The 13,816-nt window shown below is 47.0% G+C and overlaps 8 protein-coding genes across 8 annotated transcripts; 5 read left to right on the plus strand and 3 right to left on the minus strand.

Moving 5' to 3' along the window:
* Nucleotides 1-1,228: 1,228 nt before the first annotated feature.
* On the minus strand, nt 1,229-2,074 carry ASPGLDRAFT_32541 (uncharacterized protein; the record flags this gene model as incomplete). Its single annotated transcript, XM_022544189.1, has 1 exon — nt 1,229-2,074. One exon carries the CDS (start codon nt 2,072-2,074, stop codon nt 1,229-1,231), a length of 846 nt encoding a protein of 281 aa, XP_022404768.1.
* A 402-nt stretch (nt 2,075-2,476) lies between these two features.
* Nucleotides 2,477-3,542, plus strand: ASPGLDRAFT_55332 (uncharacterized protein; the record flags this gene model as incomplete). The annotated part of the gene is made up of 3 exons (XM_022548130.1): nt 2,477-2,699; nt 2,752-3,199; nt 3,266-3,542. Exons 1-3 carry the CDS (start codon nt 2,627-2,629, stop codon nt 3,540-3,542), a joined length of 798 nt encoding a protein of 265 aa, XP_022404769.1. The 5' UTR covers nt 2,477-2,626.
* A 1,619-nt stretch (nt 3,543-5,161) lies between these two features.
* Nucleotides 5,162-5,693, plus strand: ASPGLDRAFT_22868 (uncharacterized protein; the record flags this gene model as incomplete). Its single annotated transcript, XM_022543226.1, has 2 exons — nt 5,162-5,463; nt 5,549-5,693. 2 exons carry the CDS (start codon nt 5,162-5,164, stop codon nt 5,691-5,693), a joined length of 447 nt encoding a protein of 148 aa, XP_022404770.1.
* Nucleotides 5,694-7,587: 1,894 nt separating this feature from the next.
* On the minus strand, nt 7,588-7,978 carry ASPGLDRAFT_43198 (uncharacterized protein). The gene has a single exon (XM_022545768.1). It carries the CDS (start codon nt 7,811-7,813, stop codon nt 7,643-7,645), a length of 171 nt encoding a protein of 56 aa, XP_022404771.1. The 5' UTR covers nt 7,814-7,978; the 3' UTR covers nt 7,588-7,642.
* Nucleotides 7,979-8,524: 546 nt separating this feature from the next.
* On the plus strand, nt 8,525-9,298 carry ASPGLDRAFT_43200 (uncharacterized protein). The gene has a single exon (XM_022545769.1). The coding sequence runs from the start codon at nt 8,811-8,813 to the stop codon at nt 9,063-9,065; it is 255 nt and encodes an 84-aa protein (XP_022404772.1). The 5' UTR covers nt 8,525-8,810; the 3' UTR covers nt 9,066-9,298.
* A 177-nt stretch (nt 9,299-9,475) lies between these two features.
* ASPGLDRAFT_43201 (uncharacterized protein) lies at nt 9,476-11,229 on the plus strand. Its single transcript, XM_022545770.1, has 2 exons — nt 9,476-11,045; nt 11,132-11,229. Exon 1 carries the CDS (start codon nt 9,723-9,725, stop codon nt 10,989-10,991), a length of 1,269 nt encoding a protein of 422 aa, XP_022404773.1. The 5' UTR covers nt 9,476-9,722; the 3' UTR covers nt 10,992-11,045; nt 11,132-11,229.
* Nucleotides 11,088-12,284, minus strand: ASPGLDRAFT_1027681 (uncharacterized protein). The gene is made up of 3 exons (XM_022539432.1): nt 12,255-12,284; nt 11,860-12,194; nt 11,088-11,802 (listed from the first exon to the last, which is right to left on the minus strand). Exon 3 carries the CDS (start codon nt 11,790-11,792, stop codon nt 11,397-11,399), a length of 396 nt encoding a protein of 131 aa, XP_022404774.1. The 5' UTR covers nt 11,793-11,802; nt 11,860-12,194; nt 12,255-12,284; the 3' UTR covers nt 11,088-11,396.
* A 325-nt stretch (nt 12,285-12,609) lies between these two features.
* On the plus strand, nt 12,610-13,452 carry ASPGLDRAFT_119079 (alpha/beta hydrolase; the record flags this gene model as incomplete). Its single annotated transcript, XM_022540016.1, has 1 exon — nt 12,610-13,452. One exon carries the CDS (start codon nt 12,610-12,612, stop codon nt 13,450-13,452), a length of 843 nt encoding a protein of 280 aa, XP_022404775.1.
* Between the last annotated feature and the right edge of the window lie 364 nt (nt 13,453-13,816).

Consider the following 13,816-nt stretch of genomic DNA (forward strand, 5'->3'; position numbering starts at 1 on the left):
TTTCTACATTCCCCTTGTATTCTGACTTGCGTTCTGTCACTGTTTTGTTATTATTTCGGTTATTGGTGTTCGATTGGTATGGAAAAATATGTCTGATTAGATGATAGAAAAGCGCATCACATCACAACATGTACGTGCTGTCAGACCTGGTATATACTGAAATATATATGCATCTAATCATAAATTACATTGTCTAGAGTGCCTTATTCGGAAGGCGCGCAAGCTCGGATTAGCTAGTTAACCAGTTAACTAACTAACTAGTTAGGATTTACTAATACCCGTCCCAGCCGTCAAGCATGCTTCTGATATCAGACTCCTGCCAAACCACCTTCAACCTTCACACACGTCTTGCAGACTCCATGGCCAGCACGACTTTTTAGATTATAAAACGCTCTTTCTGGAGGCGGAGAGAAAACAGAAACGAGCAGAGGAACAAATTCGACAAACGACCTTTGGCGAGCTCATTCGATATGGCCACAATGTCATTGCAAGATCCTTGACAGTTGCACCTGAATCTCGCTGCACCTCAGGAAAAATATCAGCCCTGATCGGAAAACATTGCCCAATAAAGCTGTGCTCATGGACTGAATGTCAACTCCAGCAGGAAGAAATCCATCGCTCTGTTTGCAGGTATCTTGGATCAACAGGGAAGACAGGGGAGACAGCACCTTGGATTTTTCCACCCATCACAGTGCTGATGTATGAGGGACAAAAAGCTGAAAAGAGACTGATAAGCAGTGAACAGGACCTAGAGGGCTATGAGTGATCTGCTGTTGAGGATCGTGTACAGGACATAATCACAGAGCTCTGCAAGATACCTGCTGCTCAAGATGAATTCCACCTGGGCAATGGTGTCTGATTTAATAACCATGCCAACAGCCTTCCTGATCAGTTTTGCATACACTGCATTGGCAATGGCACTAGCACTCTTCTCACCACAATTGAGTATAAGCTACCTCACAAGCTACCTGTTGAGAGTCTTTGCAAAGGTCTTAGATCTATAGACTTTTGGGAAAAGGTGGCCAAGGCTCATGATGCCCCCGTTATACGGTGACGAACTGACCGGCAGTACGTGGAGTCTGCCTAGGGCGTAACATTCGCAGTGCCTAAACAATGGGAGGATGAGTTTCTCAACACAAAGCATCATCGGGGAAAGTAAAGTCTCACCACCAATCAAAATCCCTGGTCTTCCCACGCATATTCTGCCCAATCTTCCAGGTCATTATCGTCAATTTTGATATCGACCTCCTGGGGGGCTCTTTTCCTCGTCTTTGGCGCGCAGCACAAGGCGCTCGAACTCGATAACAAACGGTCCGCCCGTCACCCGAACCTGTGAACTGCCTTTGTTTTTCGAGATTTTGACTTCTTGGCCCAGGTGTGCCTCGATTCCATTGCTGCCTTCCTCCCCAACCCACTTCCGGATTGTGAACTCTGGGGCGTTCCGGTTTGCCGTTATGGCCAGGCCGATTTTGATCTTTCCATCTGTCTGGCAGATCCAGGACTTGGCGTCATTGTCGGTCTTCGTGCGAGATCTGGAATATCCCACCTCCATTATGAGCGATGGCCATCCTTTGTTCCTGTTTTTTGGCAGACGGCGCGGCTGCATACCAGTATCTGGTCGCTTTCGGCGGGATCGAAGGGTGATCTCGGTGGACCCTGTGGATAGGACGTCTCGTTTCAATCCCATGGGATCTAGCTTGTCTCTGACTATGTCGTAGAGGTTGCGGTGGAGGCTTTCGTGGACTGGGCTTAGGCCCATCTTGAGCAGGAGTGTGTTTTCCATCACCGAGAACTCTTTAAAATAGTGGATGATAATATCCAGTTCCAGGTGATCTTGGTTCTCACAGAGAATTTCAGAGAGCAGAGTGTGCTCATCAATGTGCGAAACGATCAAGTACTGGCTTTGTGTGCCATCTCTATCATTTACTAACAGGGCCTCTTGGCGCCTGACCACATCCAAGAGCTTTCTTTTACCCTGATATCGATGTGTTTGGGTTCCTGACGGCAGACTGTCCAGAATGCCTTTGACATGATTTCTGTTTTCTGTTGCTGGAAGCGTATCTTTCGACGCCATTTTGTCTATATTTTTCGGTTGATGCCCTTGGGATGCTGGTAAACTTATGAAGTTCAGAATCCGACTCTACACATATACGACTATCTGATACTCGAAGGTCCCAACTCTGTCCTCTACTATCTAATTACTTCATCGTGATGCCATTGTATGTCGTTGATGTTTGTCCTCGGCCAACGTCACCCACTAGGACCTACGCAGCATCGCCCGGTCAAGGCTCCCCGTCCGGGCTGTGACTGGGCTGAATGAGTATTGGCGCATTTGAATGGCGATGTAAGGCAGACGCGACATTGGGGGCCGTGTCATTGCCACTGGGGAGCAAATCAACGGGGGGGTTAAGCATCCATCGAAAATACACAATCCTCCTATATAGATTTAAAGATCCCAAGTCCTCGTTATAAAAGCCATGATAAAGAGTATTTGCTGTCATTTATTTTCATCTGCCAGTTCCTTCTTTCTCCCGTGATATCTGACTATCGTCGCCCATCCAATGGACAAGTTGAGCGTGATACACATACACCAATATAAGCCGTCGACCGACCCCCAAATACCATCATGAAGCTGACATTCTCCTTTACATTCCTACTGGGGAGCCTTCTTGTAACGCCTTTGACCTCCGGTCTGCCATGTAAGAGTCCACGGTCTCTGCTAGTTAGGAATACCGACTGACTCCTCTTTAGGTCCCAATGACAAATGTACGGGCATCGAGGCAAGGGATCGAGGAGTGCCAGAGCCAACAATCCCAGCGGTCGAAGTCCCTTCTTCCTGGTTGGTGAATTCCAAGCCTGATGAACAGGTGACCACGGAGCCGGATGATCCTCATCAGGTACTTGAGGAGCAAGGAGAGCTGGAAGCTCGTGCCGACTGCAGTATTCCAGACTTCCAAATGGGCCTATGGGACAACAGGTTTCCCACCAAGACATGGTACAAATTGATTGACAACACGGGTACACTGGACCAGAGTGAGATCAAACAGTATGCGGAAAAAGCATACGACCAAGTCAAAGGCAGGTTCGGAGATGGGATCGTCATGGCTGGCTCCCTACATGTACCTAACATTGGAATTCTCGTGGCGTCGAAGCCACGCCCAGTCTATCCCAGAGCGCAAAATGAGGAACAACTGGCCGGGTAGGTGGTGGATGAAGGGAAGAAGTGGTATCCGAAATGGTACAGAAATTAGCAACAGCGGGTCAGCAGAAAACAGCAGGGGCTGATCACCTTGGATCTGCTGCACGTGGAGGATTTCCTAGCAATAACAGCTGTGAAGCTATACAAAGAGAATAGGAAAGCCAAACCGGAATCGCCCATCAATCTCCCCACAGGCGCAAAGGGTGCCGTTTGGGGTAAGTACAACACCGAGGATCAAAGGGTCGGTCTCAAGCGTCCATACGGATCGACTGGAGCAGCCACCATTGACCCGTCGTGTGATGCGCTTCAGCATGAGCTCAATATCAACTGGATTACCTCTTAGGAGAAGGCAGCGGAATGATTGAACGTATACATGAACCTATACCATATGTATGTGGATGTGAGATGACGGGTGGTCAACAGGTGGCCAGGATTTTCTGATAGAATATCATTTGTTCATCATATTAACGCCAAAGTTAGGTACAAACAATACAAACACGAGTAAACTCATGACTGCATAATTTATGCATACTTCGTCGGTATTTTTAAGTATTTTTTTTTTTTATTTTTATATTACCGTACATCTATATTCTATATCTTCTGGCTATCCGCAAAATTTATGATTAAATGAATCTCAATCTAGATTCACTAGATTATGATGTTATATTAAAGACGGAGACATTCAGTTTTATAACAAAGGATGTATTAAAAAAACAAGAAAATAACACTAATAATACGCAAACTCATCATCCTCGCGTCTTGTACGCTTCCGGGCTCTCACTGATGCACGTACCGGAGTGTTTCCTTCAGGTGCAGGCAGCATAGGCTCAGTAGACTCAATTTCATCATCTTCTCCTTCTTCCTCCCCTTCTTCTCCTCTTCCTTGGTCATCCTCCTTTGCCTCCTTTTCTACTTCAATATCATTATGAGAGAGGAATTCTTTGACAGATACAGTCTCATCTTCTTCAGTATCAAACTTCGAGGTACAGTGGAATATCATAAGTTCCTGGATTGTTGTCGCGTTCAATCGTCCTCGGCGATAATGGCAGATATCGCGAGCACTGTTGAATAGCCGTTCAACACCAGCTCCTGTTGCTGGCACTGAAAGAACATCTCGCACTAGAGCTGCAAGCGCAGGAAAGTGATGCTGATGCTCTTTCCAAAAAGATAAAGGCTTAACCTCAACAGTATCTAATACTATACGTATATGTAAGTCGTAAGGTTACATGTCAAGGCCCAGATAATGTGGTCATTCTATATATGTACTTTATACTCGAAATATATTTTCGCGACAGTACATGCAATCAAAACCACATCCACATTTATAAATGTGTTGCTTTCGCATTTTTATTGGGTTTGTTGTAAGTTGTAAATCTTATAATTACACTCTGACAATTTGTGTTTACCAAATGGCTGCCATTTTCGGCCTCAGACGACGCCATTTTCGGCTGTCATTTGGTAACACGTGACCCATGTCTTTCGCCACGGCCATGTGTGTTTACGACCACGCACCCCAACCCCGACTCCTTGTTTCAGGGCCCCCACTGCGGGCGTTCCCATCCTTCTCAGTCTTTCAACAAAGGCTCACCTTTTGCTTCACCATCATGGCTGCAGTCGCCGTTCCGTGACGGCACCGAAAATGGCCTCATGGCACTGTATTAGAGCCCAGGCCGCCATGGCGCCCACTCTTTTATTGTGGCTTCTTCCTATGTTTGTCCCTCAATTTTCCAGTCATCTTGCCATCTTCCTATCTCCCATTTATATTATCATTCTGGGTTCCTGTATTTACGAGTTTCTTTTTCCATATACCAGTTTTCACATTACTGCATGAACAAGAAGAAGCTTGCTCACTGCTTTATACTTGCTCTCTAGCTTTGCTGTGTCTTCGTCTTGCTTTCCACTCCCTCCCTCTCCATACAAAACCGGTGTTCGTTCGTTATCTAATTCCGTTGAATCCAAGCGATGAAACGCCCACGGTCCCAACTGAATGTACATCTGGGAAGTAACTGTGGCATGGATAACATCACAAGTAGTGGTACCGACTCAGATGAACAGCGTGACACTACTTATGAGACAGATTTGACGGAGCCGGACGATACCCTGAGCCCACGAAAATGTTTTTGGGCGGATGAAAGCCACCCCGCTTTGGATTCAGGAGAACTTGATGATGTGGGAGAATTCTATGACAACCCGCTTGATGATACTGGGATCGGCCTGTTCAAGATTCCCGAAGATTTTGATAAGGCAGAAGGAACATTCTTGCAGTGAGAGCAGATTGAAACCCGCTGGAAATGGTCTGTTATTCTAGTGGTGCTGCATCTTAGTCAGCCTCTGCTGATGAAGTTATAGGTACTGTGACAGCAGAACACGTTTGGAGCTTGAGATTCCAAAATGGCAGGAACCTGAGGAGGCACTGCGCCAGGCATCAAACAATGACATGTACCATTTCTTAGGCTGGTGTCTTAAACTCCAGCGAGGAAAAGAGGGCCGATGATTGAAAGGCATCAACAAGTCCAGCTCATTAGAGACAGATTGGAGGAACCTTTGAGGATATTATCAGAAGTTAACCAATACCAAAATTGATGATGAGGATGGCTCAAAAGTGCGGAGGGTAAGTAACAACAGCTGTATCTGCTGGGCTTTCTGGTCTAACAAGTAGCAGGGCATCAAATACTGTATATAAAAGGGGTCTCTTGGTTCAGGAGGCCCATGATCAATCAACATACAATACAACTCCTTTACAGTCAAAACAACGATCTGAGAAACAAACCAAGAGTGTTCGGGGGCAAGCTGATTTTGGGAACTACTATGCCAAAACACCCCCCCTTCGTCTCCAATGGGCCCCCGGACATTGCAACAATCCTGGGAATGATGCAGCAGACCAGCCAGCCAAAGACACGGTTGGCTTAAGGGGGATGCACCCCTTTCGTCGCCTCTTTCATGCGGAAAAAGACTCATCAGAGACCGGATACTTAAGCAATGGGAACAGGAATGGAAAGCTTCCGACAAAGGGGGACACCTCCGCCAGATAGACACCGGACTGCCTTCTATCCACACCAGACGGATGTATGGGTCGCTGCCACGGAACCGGGCGTATTTGCTTACACAGCTACGCACCGGCCACTCCTGGTTAGCAACACACGGAAAGCTGCATCGGCATCGAGAGGATGATAGATGCGAGTGCGGCGCAAAAGAAACAGTAGTCCACGTCCTAGTGGACTGCCCGAGGCTGAGAGCTGCGCCAGGAATTGCGGAGGAAGGTTGGGGAGGCATTTAACCATGTATCATGCATGCTGGGGGGAGGCGGACCAGAAGGTAAGGAAGGTAGGTTAAGCAGCTCTGCCCAGGAGAGCACAATTAGTGCTGTCTTGGATTTTGCAGAAGCATCTCAAAGGTTTCAAAGCCGTGGTCCACAGGGGCCGCAGAACAGAGCACCGGGCACATAGGCCACCACAGGCCTTGACGAGGCACCAAATTCGTCGGGATGCAGTGGAACACTGTGACTAGAGATACAAGGATAGATAGAGCTGTGGTAGCCCGCATATCGGTTCGGCGAGGGGTCGGCGTATGAATACAACAACAACAACAACTACTACTACTACTACTACTACTACTACTATGCCAAAACATGGTTAAAGGTACTGTTTTCATCAACACCCCAGATGGGATTAGTGCTCTCGTTGACCGGGTGGCACGTCAAGATACTTGGATGGGAGACCTGCAACCCCCACTCTAGATCGATATTGAGGGTGAGTGCCTCAGTTGTGACAGAAAAATGTCTCTCTTGACTGTGCTCGTTTATCCTGGAAAAGGACCTGAGCACCCTATATAGTCAACATACATATGCTTGGAAGCACAGCCTTTTCTACCATCGGCAAGCTTGGCAAGAGCTTGAAAGGCATCTTGGTCACCACAGATCCTAAAGGTATTATTTGACGTCAGGAATGATTCAAATGCGCTCTATGATCATTATGGGATTGAACTAATAGGTTTTTGGGATATCCAGCTGATGGAGTGTGCTTGTCAGCCGACCACAGACTGTTGAAAGTTTGTATGTAGGCTTTATGGTGGTAGTAGTAGTAGTGTGTGTGTGTCTCTATGTCACAACCTGGCTTCTCTTGTATCGTACCTAGGGTTCTAGTTAGTTGTATTTCGAGACTGGACACTTACCCTAAGTGTCTCCCAAGTAATCGTATGCTCAATGCCCCTCCGGGTCCGGTTCGGTATGTCGTATGTGTTGATGGGTATATCGCCCCCTCCAGGCTCCGTAAGATAATCAACAAGTAGAAACAGTAAAGGTAACGAATAGAGAAACAAGGCCAACCGAGTACGTATACTGGGTTGTTGGTTAAGTGCGGACGAGTCAGAAACTAGAAGGTAACCAATGCTGTAAGACTTGAAATTGATCGCGAAGAACTAAGCTAAGTACATGGATGAGCGTCCTTATATATCTTTTGGTCCGTATACCAATTCATGTGCCACGGTGTATACCATATACCATATACCATATACCATCCTGTATACCACGCCGTATACCATATACCATGTCACGTGACCTGTTCGGATATCAACTTGATCCCTGTCGCTTCCTGCATATCCATCATCAACCATCATCCAATAATTCTTTCTTAACTCCCCGCGTCATCACGTGAGTCTGACACGACAAGGTCTGTAACACTCTATTTAACGTCGAGGGGCGGATTTTTCCACGGAAAGATCCTGGTCCCGGTTCGGGACATACGACGGCCCTCTCGGCAGAAATAGAAGTGGGAGGGCTCCTTTCTGCGGCCACATGAGCATGTCAGCAAGGCATCATCGTGTTTAAAGCGCTCATGGTACTCTGCAAAGTCGCCATGGCCGCTCCTGGCAGCTAGGAGGCGACCTAGAGCTGCTCGGGGAAGATGGAGCTCTGGTGGCCGCTTCTCTATTCCTATACCAAGGTCCTTGTATCGTTTGGGGCCCTTCTCTGCCCAGAATTGTGCAAAGCATCGCCAGTGCACCTGTTACAGAACTCGCTGTATCAGCCTCACGTGATGATACAGAGTTAAGACAGGCTCATTGGATAACAGCTCATGGAGAATATGCAAGAAGGAACAGGGATCAAATTGATATTCGGCGTGTTAGCAGTTGACGATCACGTGCTTCACGTGATATGCAGGAAGTATACTAATATACAAGACGGATGTTATACCATCAGTCTGGTATAGGTATACCAGTATACTACGGGAACATCATACCATGAGAAGGAGATGATATATAAGGACGTTCATTCATGTACTTAGTTTAGTTCTTCGCGATCAATCTAGTTAATCAAGCATTGGTTACCTTCTAGTTTCTGACTCGTCCGCACTTAACCAACAACCCAGTATACGTACTCGGTTGGCCTTGTTTCTCTATTCGTTACCTTTACCGTTTCTACCTGTTGGTTATCTTACGGAGCCTGGAGGGGGCGATATACCCATCAACGCATACGACTTATCGAACCGGACCCGGAGGGGCATTGAGCATACGATATCTTAGGAGACACTTAGAGTAAGTGTCCAGTCTCGAAATACAACTAACTAGAACCCTAGGTACGATACGAGAGAAGCCAGGTTGTGACAGCCCAGAGATGTCCTGTCTCCTGTCTAGGCGATACCACATCCGCTGGAAAAACAAGCCCAGCTCCGGTCTCGAGTACGAATCGAGTAGACAGTCGTCGGATGGTTTTCATAACCCGTTATCCTCTGATGGTGTGGGTTGGGTGGCTGCTGTTCAAGCAGGTGAAAATTCTGCATGTCGGCAGCCGCCCGCACCACTTTGGATTCTTTCGGCTTCCCCTCCCCAAAATGAGAGGGTACTGACACCGGACACCACGAGAAGGTAGAAATCCATCGTCCTAACTGCTTGACGAAAGCAATTACCCAGCGTACTCGCTGGGAGTTTATCCAACCGATCCTTATTCAGCTTCCATCAGTTAGTACCTGAAGCGGGGTCTCTCGGATCGTAGCTCAAAGGGGAAATCGGGAGTCGATTTATTCCGGACTAACGAGGTCTATATGGAGAGGACTAGTTTAACGGAAGAGGTATATTGCCTATCGAACGTATGTGCGCATACGCAGCTGATTGAGTGCTTAATCTACAATATGTGTGCACACGTCGACTATAAGAATCCTGACCTCGCTACTCGGGTCAACCATTTATCCGATCGATCCTTATCAGTACCCAGCGGGTCACGTGCCTCACCGCCCTCGCTTTCTGCCCGGTAGTTATATTGTTAGCTGAGCCGATAGACCACCCATCCAATCAACTACGTTTGCCCACTAAAACCTTTCACCACGGCCAAATCTGGTCTTGACGACACCCCCGACCCCGACTCCTTGTCACTGTGGGCTTTCCCATCCTTCTCCGTTCAGTAATCAGTACCGCCTGCCATTTAAGGACGTCATTTTTCACCGTCTCATCGCTTTCGCCGCTTTCTCTTCTTCACCCTCCCTTATTTCGATTAAACCTTTGAAACAGTCAGTTGAACTTATTCTCCATCATGTTTACACAAAAATTACCGAATTCGAAAGAGACAGATCATCTGAAGAGTGCGCAAGAAGATGCCTTCGCCAAGGTAAATGCACTTCTTTTCAATGATATAAGCGCGAAATTTAAGGCGTATCCATCAATGGATATGACCGCTCTACTAGAACAAAAACGCAAAACATACTCTGCTTTACGGAAAGCATTCGGTGATGAAGCTGTGCAATCAGCAATCTCTGCATCAGATGCTTCACACACTGAACCGACGGTGGATTCTCCCGATGTAAGGGATTGTTTCCAAATCCCAGCAGATGTGAAGGTTGTTCAACCGTTAAAAAAGACTGTGCTCCAAGCAGTACAGACAGGTTCATTTTCTGGTCAAACCGATCCAGATTCATCCGCCATTATTGGGGGACTCAACAGGCTACTAGCTTCCTGTGAGATCGTCTGGCACCTAGGATCAACCGCGGTGTTGGGCCTCAACTCAGAACTCATTGTGAAAGTTGGGTATGACATCGATATCAATCACATACACACTCTGGATTATATTAAGCAGCAGGCGCCGGATACTCCAATCCCGGAGATCCATGGCATTCTCCAACAATCAGACAGCAAGCGCATCTTCCTGTTCATGTCGCGACTCCCTGGCGAGCCTTTGGACAGCAAATGGAGACTTTTGAACACAGACCAGAAAACCTCAATAAAAGTGCAGCTGGGAGCTATTGTCAAGAACTTCAGGTCCATTCCCGCTCCACCAGCTGAAGAGGCCAATGCAGTGCTTGGTGGCGGCAACCCTCGTCGGTGTAAAGACACGCGAAGACAAGTTCGCATTGCAACAGGACCTATAAGTAATGAAATCGAATTCAATCAATTCCTTGTTTCAAATTCAACACGGTCCGAGTGTGATGGAATAGCCATGATAAAATCTTACCTTGACACCAACCATAAGATTGTGATGACCCATGGTGATCTCCATCCTCGAAACATCATGGTAACCATCAATCCGCGATCCTCCGACCGAGATGGAGGTGAGGCGTCCTTTCAAAAAGCACTCGACACAACAACTGGGACGAGCGATCTATCAAATTCTCAAGTGACAGTCACAGGTATTCTTGACTGGGAAATGTGCGGCTGGTATCCGGAGTACTGGGAGTATGTGAAAGCGCTGAACACCATCACTATTGGAGGTGATTTCGGTGATTGGTGGAGTTACTTGCCGGATAACATTGGTGTATGGCCTAAGGAACATGCAGTTGATGTAATGCTCAGCAGATGGCATGGTTGAGCTGGTATGAATATGTTGTGACGGCCTGGTCACGTTGGTTGGTTATCACGTGAGGTGTGGTTGTTTGCTTTGTTGCTTTGTTGATAAATATGGCGTTACCTCCTTTCTTCCTTCCTCATGCTGATTATTCTTGTCGATAGCTACCTAGGAAGAACCCATGAGTTGGAAGTTTCATTATCCTAGCAGAGCGCCGTGACTATGTCAATTCACCAGAGAAACAGCGGTTTTCCAGGGAGGCTTCTAGTAAAGAGTGAATTGGAAGAATTTATTGGAATGCACTGCATTAACAAAGCAATTTTTCAAGAACGCAATTCAAGGTCCTGCTCTAACATGAATCTTAAATGGCGAAATCTCTTAGTACAGTATCTCTCCATTGCGTATAAAAAAGAAAGACATGACTTGTTTTCACTGCCAGTTCTGTCTCTTGGCTTGCAGGCTTGCTTTGACAGTTGGAGAAACTTGCAGCAAACCATGCTGCTCCAGATTCTCCAGATTCTCTATGACCCAGGCCTGACAGTTCCAGGTCGTACTCTGATTGTCCACTGGATGAGCCTGGATCAGCAAAACCGCCTGGTTGTGCTTGCTCGAGGGGATGGTCCCGCAATCAATAACTTCGGCCAATCTGGCGGATCTCATAGGTTCCTTGTAAATAGGATCCTCCACGTAATAGCCGCGACCGTTCTTCTCATCTCCAACCTGGAGGATCACAGATTGATCATCAGATGTTTTCAGCCAGAGCGCCCAGTGACAAGGGTCTCGCTTGTCAGTCGGGTTGTAGATCGCGACCCAAACGGTAGTCATTTCGGCTATTCTATAAGACCATATTAGCAAATTGGCACAAATTCCCAATATGTATCAACAGCCTCACTTGAGAAGTTCAATCGACACAAATCACTGAAGGTGCAATAGACGAGCAAAAGAAACAAGTCGCCTTTATATGACAAGGGCGGGGATTGAACAAAGATCTCGGACAATAGAATAATGACTTGAATACCAAATTTGTAGAGGAAATATAGTTAAACGGGAGTTGTAGGGGAATTTCGTATGGCAGGTTTTAAATAGGCTTCATCGCTCCTGCTTCGAGGGGACATGTCACTTCCAAACCGGCGATCCTTCTCTTCATTTCCATAGGAAGGCGCGCGCAGAAGTCACTTAGGTCACTGGACATTATGGGATCTGAATCTAGCAAATGATGCAAGAGCGCTAAAAATGATTGGTTATGGGGATGTCAACTTTTCTCAGGAGCTGGGCGGCAAGAAGAACCTTACTGGTGCCGGCGATTCGCCTATAATTCTCCAGTCAAAAGTACAGAATATCTTTAGGTCAGGTTCCAAGTTTGAAATTGATTTCGACCATCGTTTAAGAAGATTGCCGTAATGGCCAATAAGAGTCATGAGTGGGCTTGTCCACGAAGCGCTGGCCCCTGTGGCAAGCACATCATCCACCACCACTGACGCGCCTCTGGGGATCAAATCCCGGCCCATCTCGATCCTCTTTCCTTTTGAATGGTTGGATATCGAACTTGTCCCCTTGGGAAAGGCGTGAGCGCAGAAGAAAAAAAAATTATTTAAACCACAACATTCAACAAGACAATCATTGAAAAATATACATCAAAGATATGGAATTTCCCAACCCTCACATCGTCCCCCCTCAAATCTCACACACCCACACGGCCATTCTGCTCCATGGCAGGGGAAGCAATGGTCCCGAGTTCGCAGAAGAGCTTTTCTCTTCAGTGACATCCAGAAAGCAAAACCTGGCCTCTTGCCTTCCCACCTGGCGTTGGGTTTTTCCAACCTCGCGAGATAGATGGAGCACCACATTCCAGGAAGAAGAATGCTCCTGGTTCGATGCATACTCCTTGACTGATATACATGCACGACAAGACCTACAAATCGACGGCCTGAGAGAGTCTATTTCGCACGTTTTAGATTTACTGGAAAATGAGATCAGACTACTCGGCGGACAATCGAACCGTGTTTACCTTGGAGGAATCAGCCAAGGAATGGCAACGGCTTTGTGGGCATTGTTTTGTGCTACGCGTCGGGTACACAGTCAGCTTGGGGGTTTTGTGGGTTTCTGTGGCTGGTTTCCATTCGCCCGGCAGGTGGAAGAGTTGGAGACAGCCAACAGTTCCAGTACGTCTGGTGAGAAAACTGAGATCCAGCAGTGTCAGTTGTTGGATTTTTTCCACGATACAATCGCCTATCCCAAAACCTCGCCAGCGGATGTGGTGAACAATGCATCAATTCTGTCGACACCTGTGTTTCTGAGCCACGGAACGGATGATCCGTGGGTCTCTGTAGAACTGGGTCGACAGGCATTTCGCGTCGTGCGGCAGATTATGGACCATGTTGAGTGGAGCGAGTTCATGGGAGCGGAGGGAGACGGTCACTGGATCAAGGAGCCGGAGGGATTTGATCGTGTTTTGCAGTTTTTTGAGAAATGCACCCAAAGTTAAGCAGAAGGTAGCCACCCAGTGTCTGATTAGCACATGTTTCGACAGAAACCATTGGAATATGTATTTTTTTACTCGATGATAGTTGTATCCATCTACAGTCAAACCTCGCCAAGACGATTCCCACGTAGCCGATAACCTCGCATAGCCGATAGTAGTAGTAGTAGTAATCGAATTTATTGTCCTTATCGAGCCCCATTGGCTATGAAAGACAGTGCGGTTCATGAGCACAAGCTCCTACTTAGTTTCTAAATACATCTTTGATCGTTCAGTTTCCTTTTCCTCGCCCCAATCCGCCTATTTGTGTCACGGAGCATGGGTGTTCGCTAAGTCACATGGCATGTTTGATTCCTTTGTTCTGTTTGGA

Source organism: Aspergillus glaucus (genome assembly GCF_001890805.1).
Source record: "Aspergillus glaucus CBS 516.65 unplaced genomic scaffold ASPGLscaffold_3, whole genome shotgun sequence".
NCBI classification, from domain to species: Eukaryota; Fungi; Ascomycota; class Eurotiomycetes; order Eurotiales; family Aspergillaceae; genus Aspergillus; species Aspergillus glaucus.

Coding starts and splice junctions, on each gene's coding strand:
- ASPGLDRAFT_43200 (XM_022545769.1), top strand. CDS start 8,811: ATGTCCTGTCTCCTGTCTAGGCGATACCACATCCGCTGGAAAAACAAG.
- ASPGLDRAFT_1027681 (XM_022539432.1), bottom strand. CDS start 11,792: ATGACTACCGTTTGGGTCGCGATCTACAACCCGACTGACAAGCGAGAC.
- ASPGLDRAFT_43198 (XM_022545768.1), bottom strand. CDS start 7,813: ATGATGGTTGATGATGGATATGCAGGAAGCGACAGGGATCAAGTTGAT.
- ASPGLDRAFT_43201 (XM_022545770.1), top strand. CDS start 9,723: ATGTTTACACAAAAATTACCGAATTCGAAAGAGACAGATCATCTGAAG.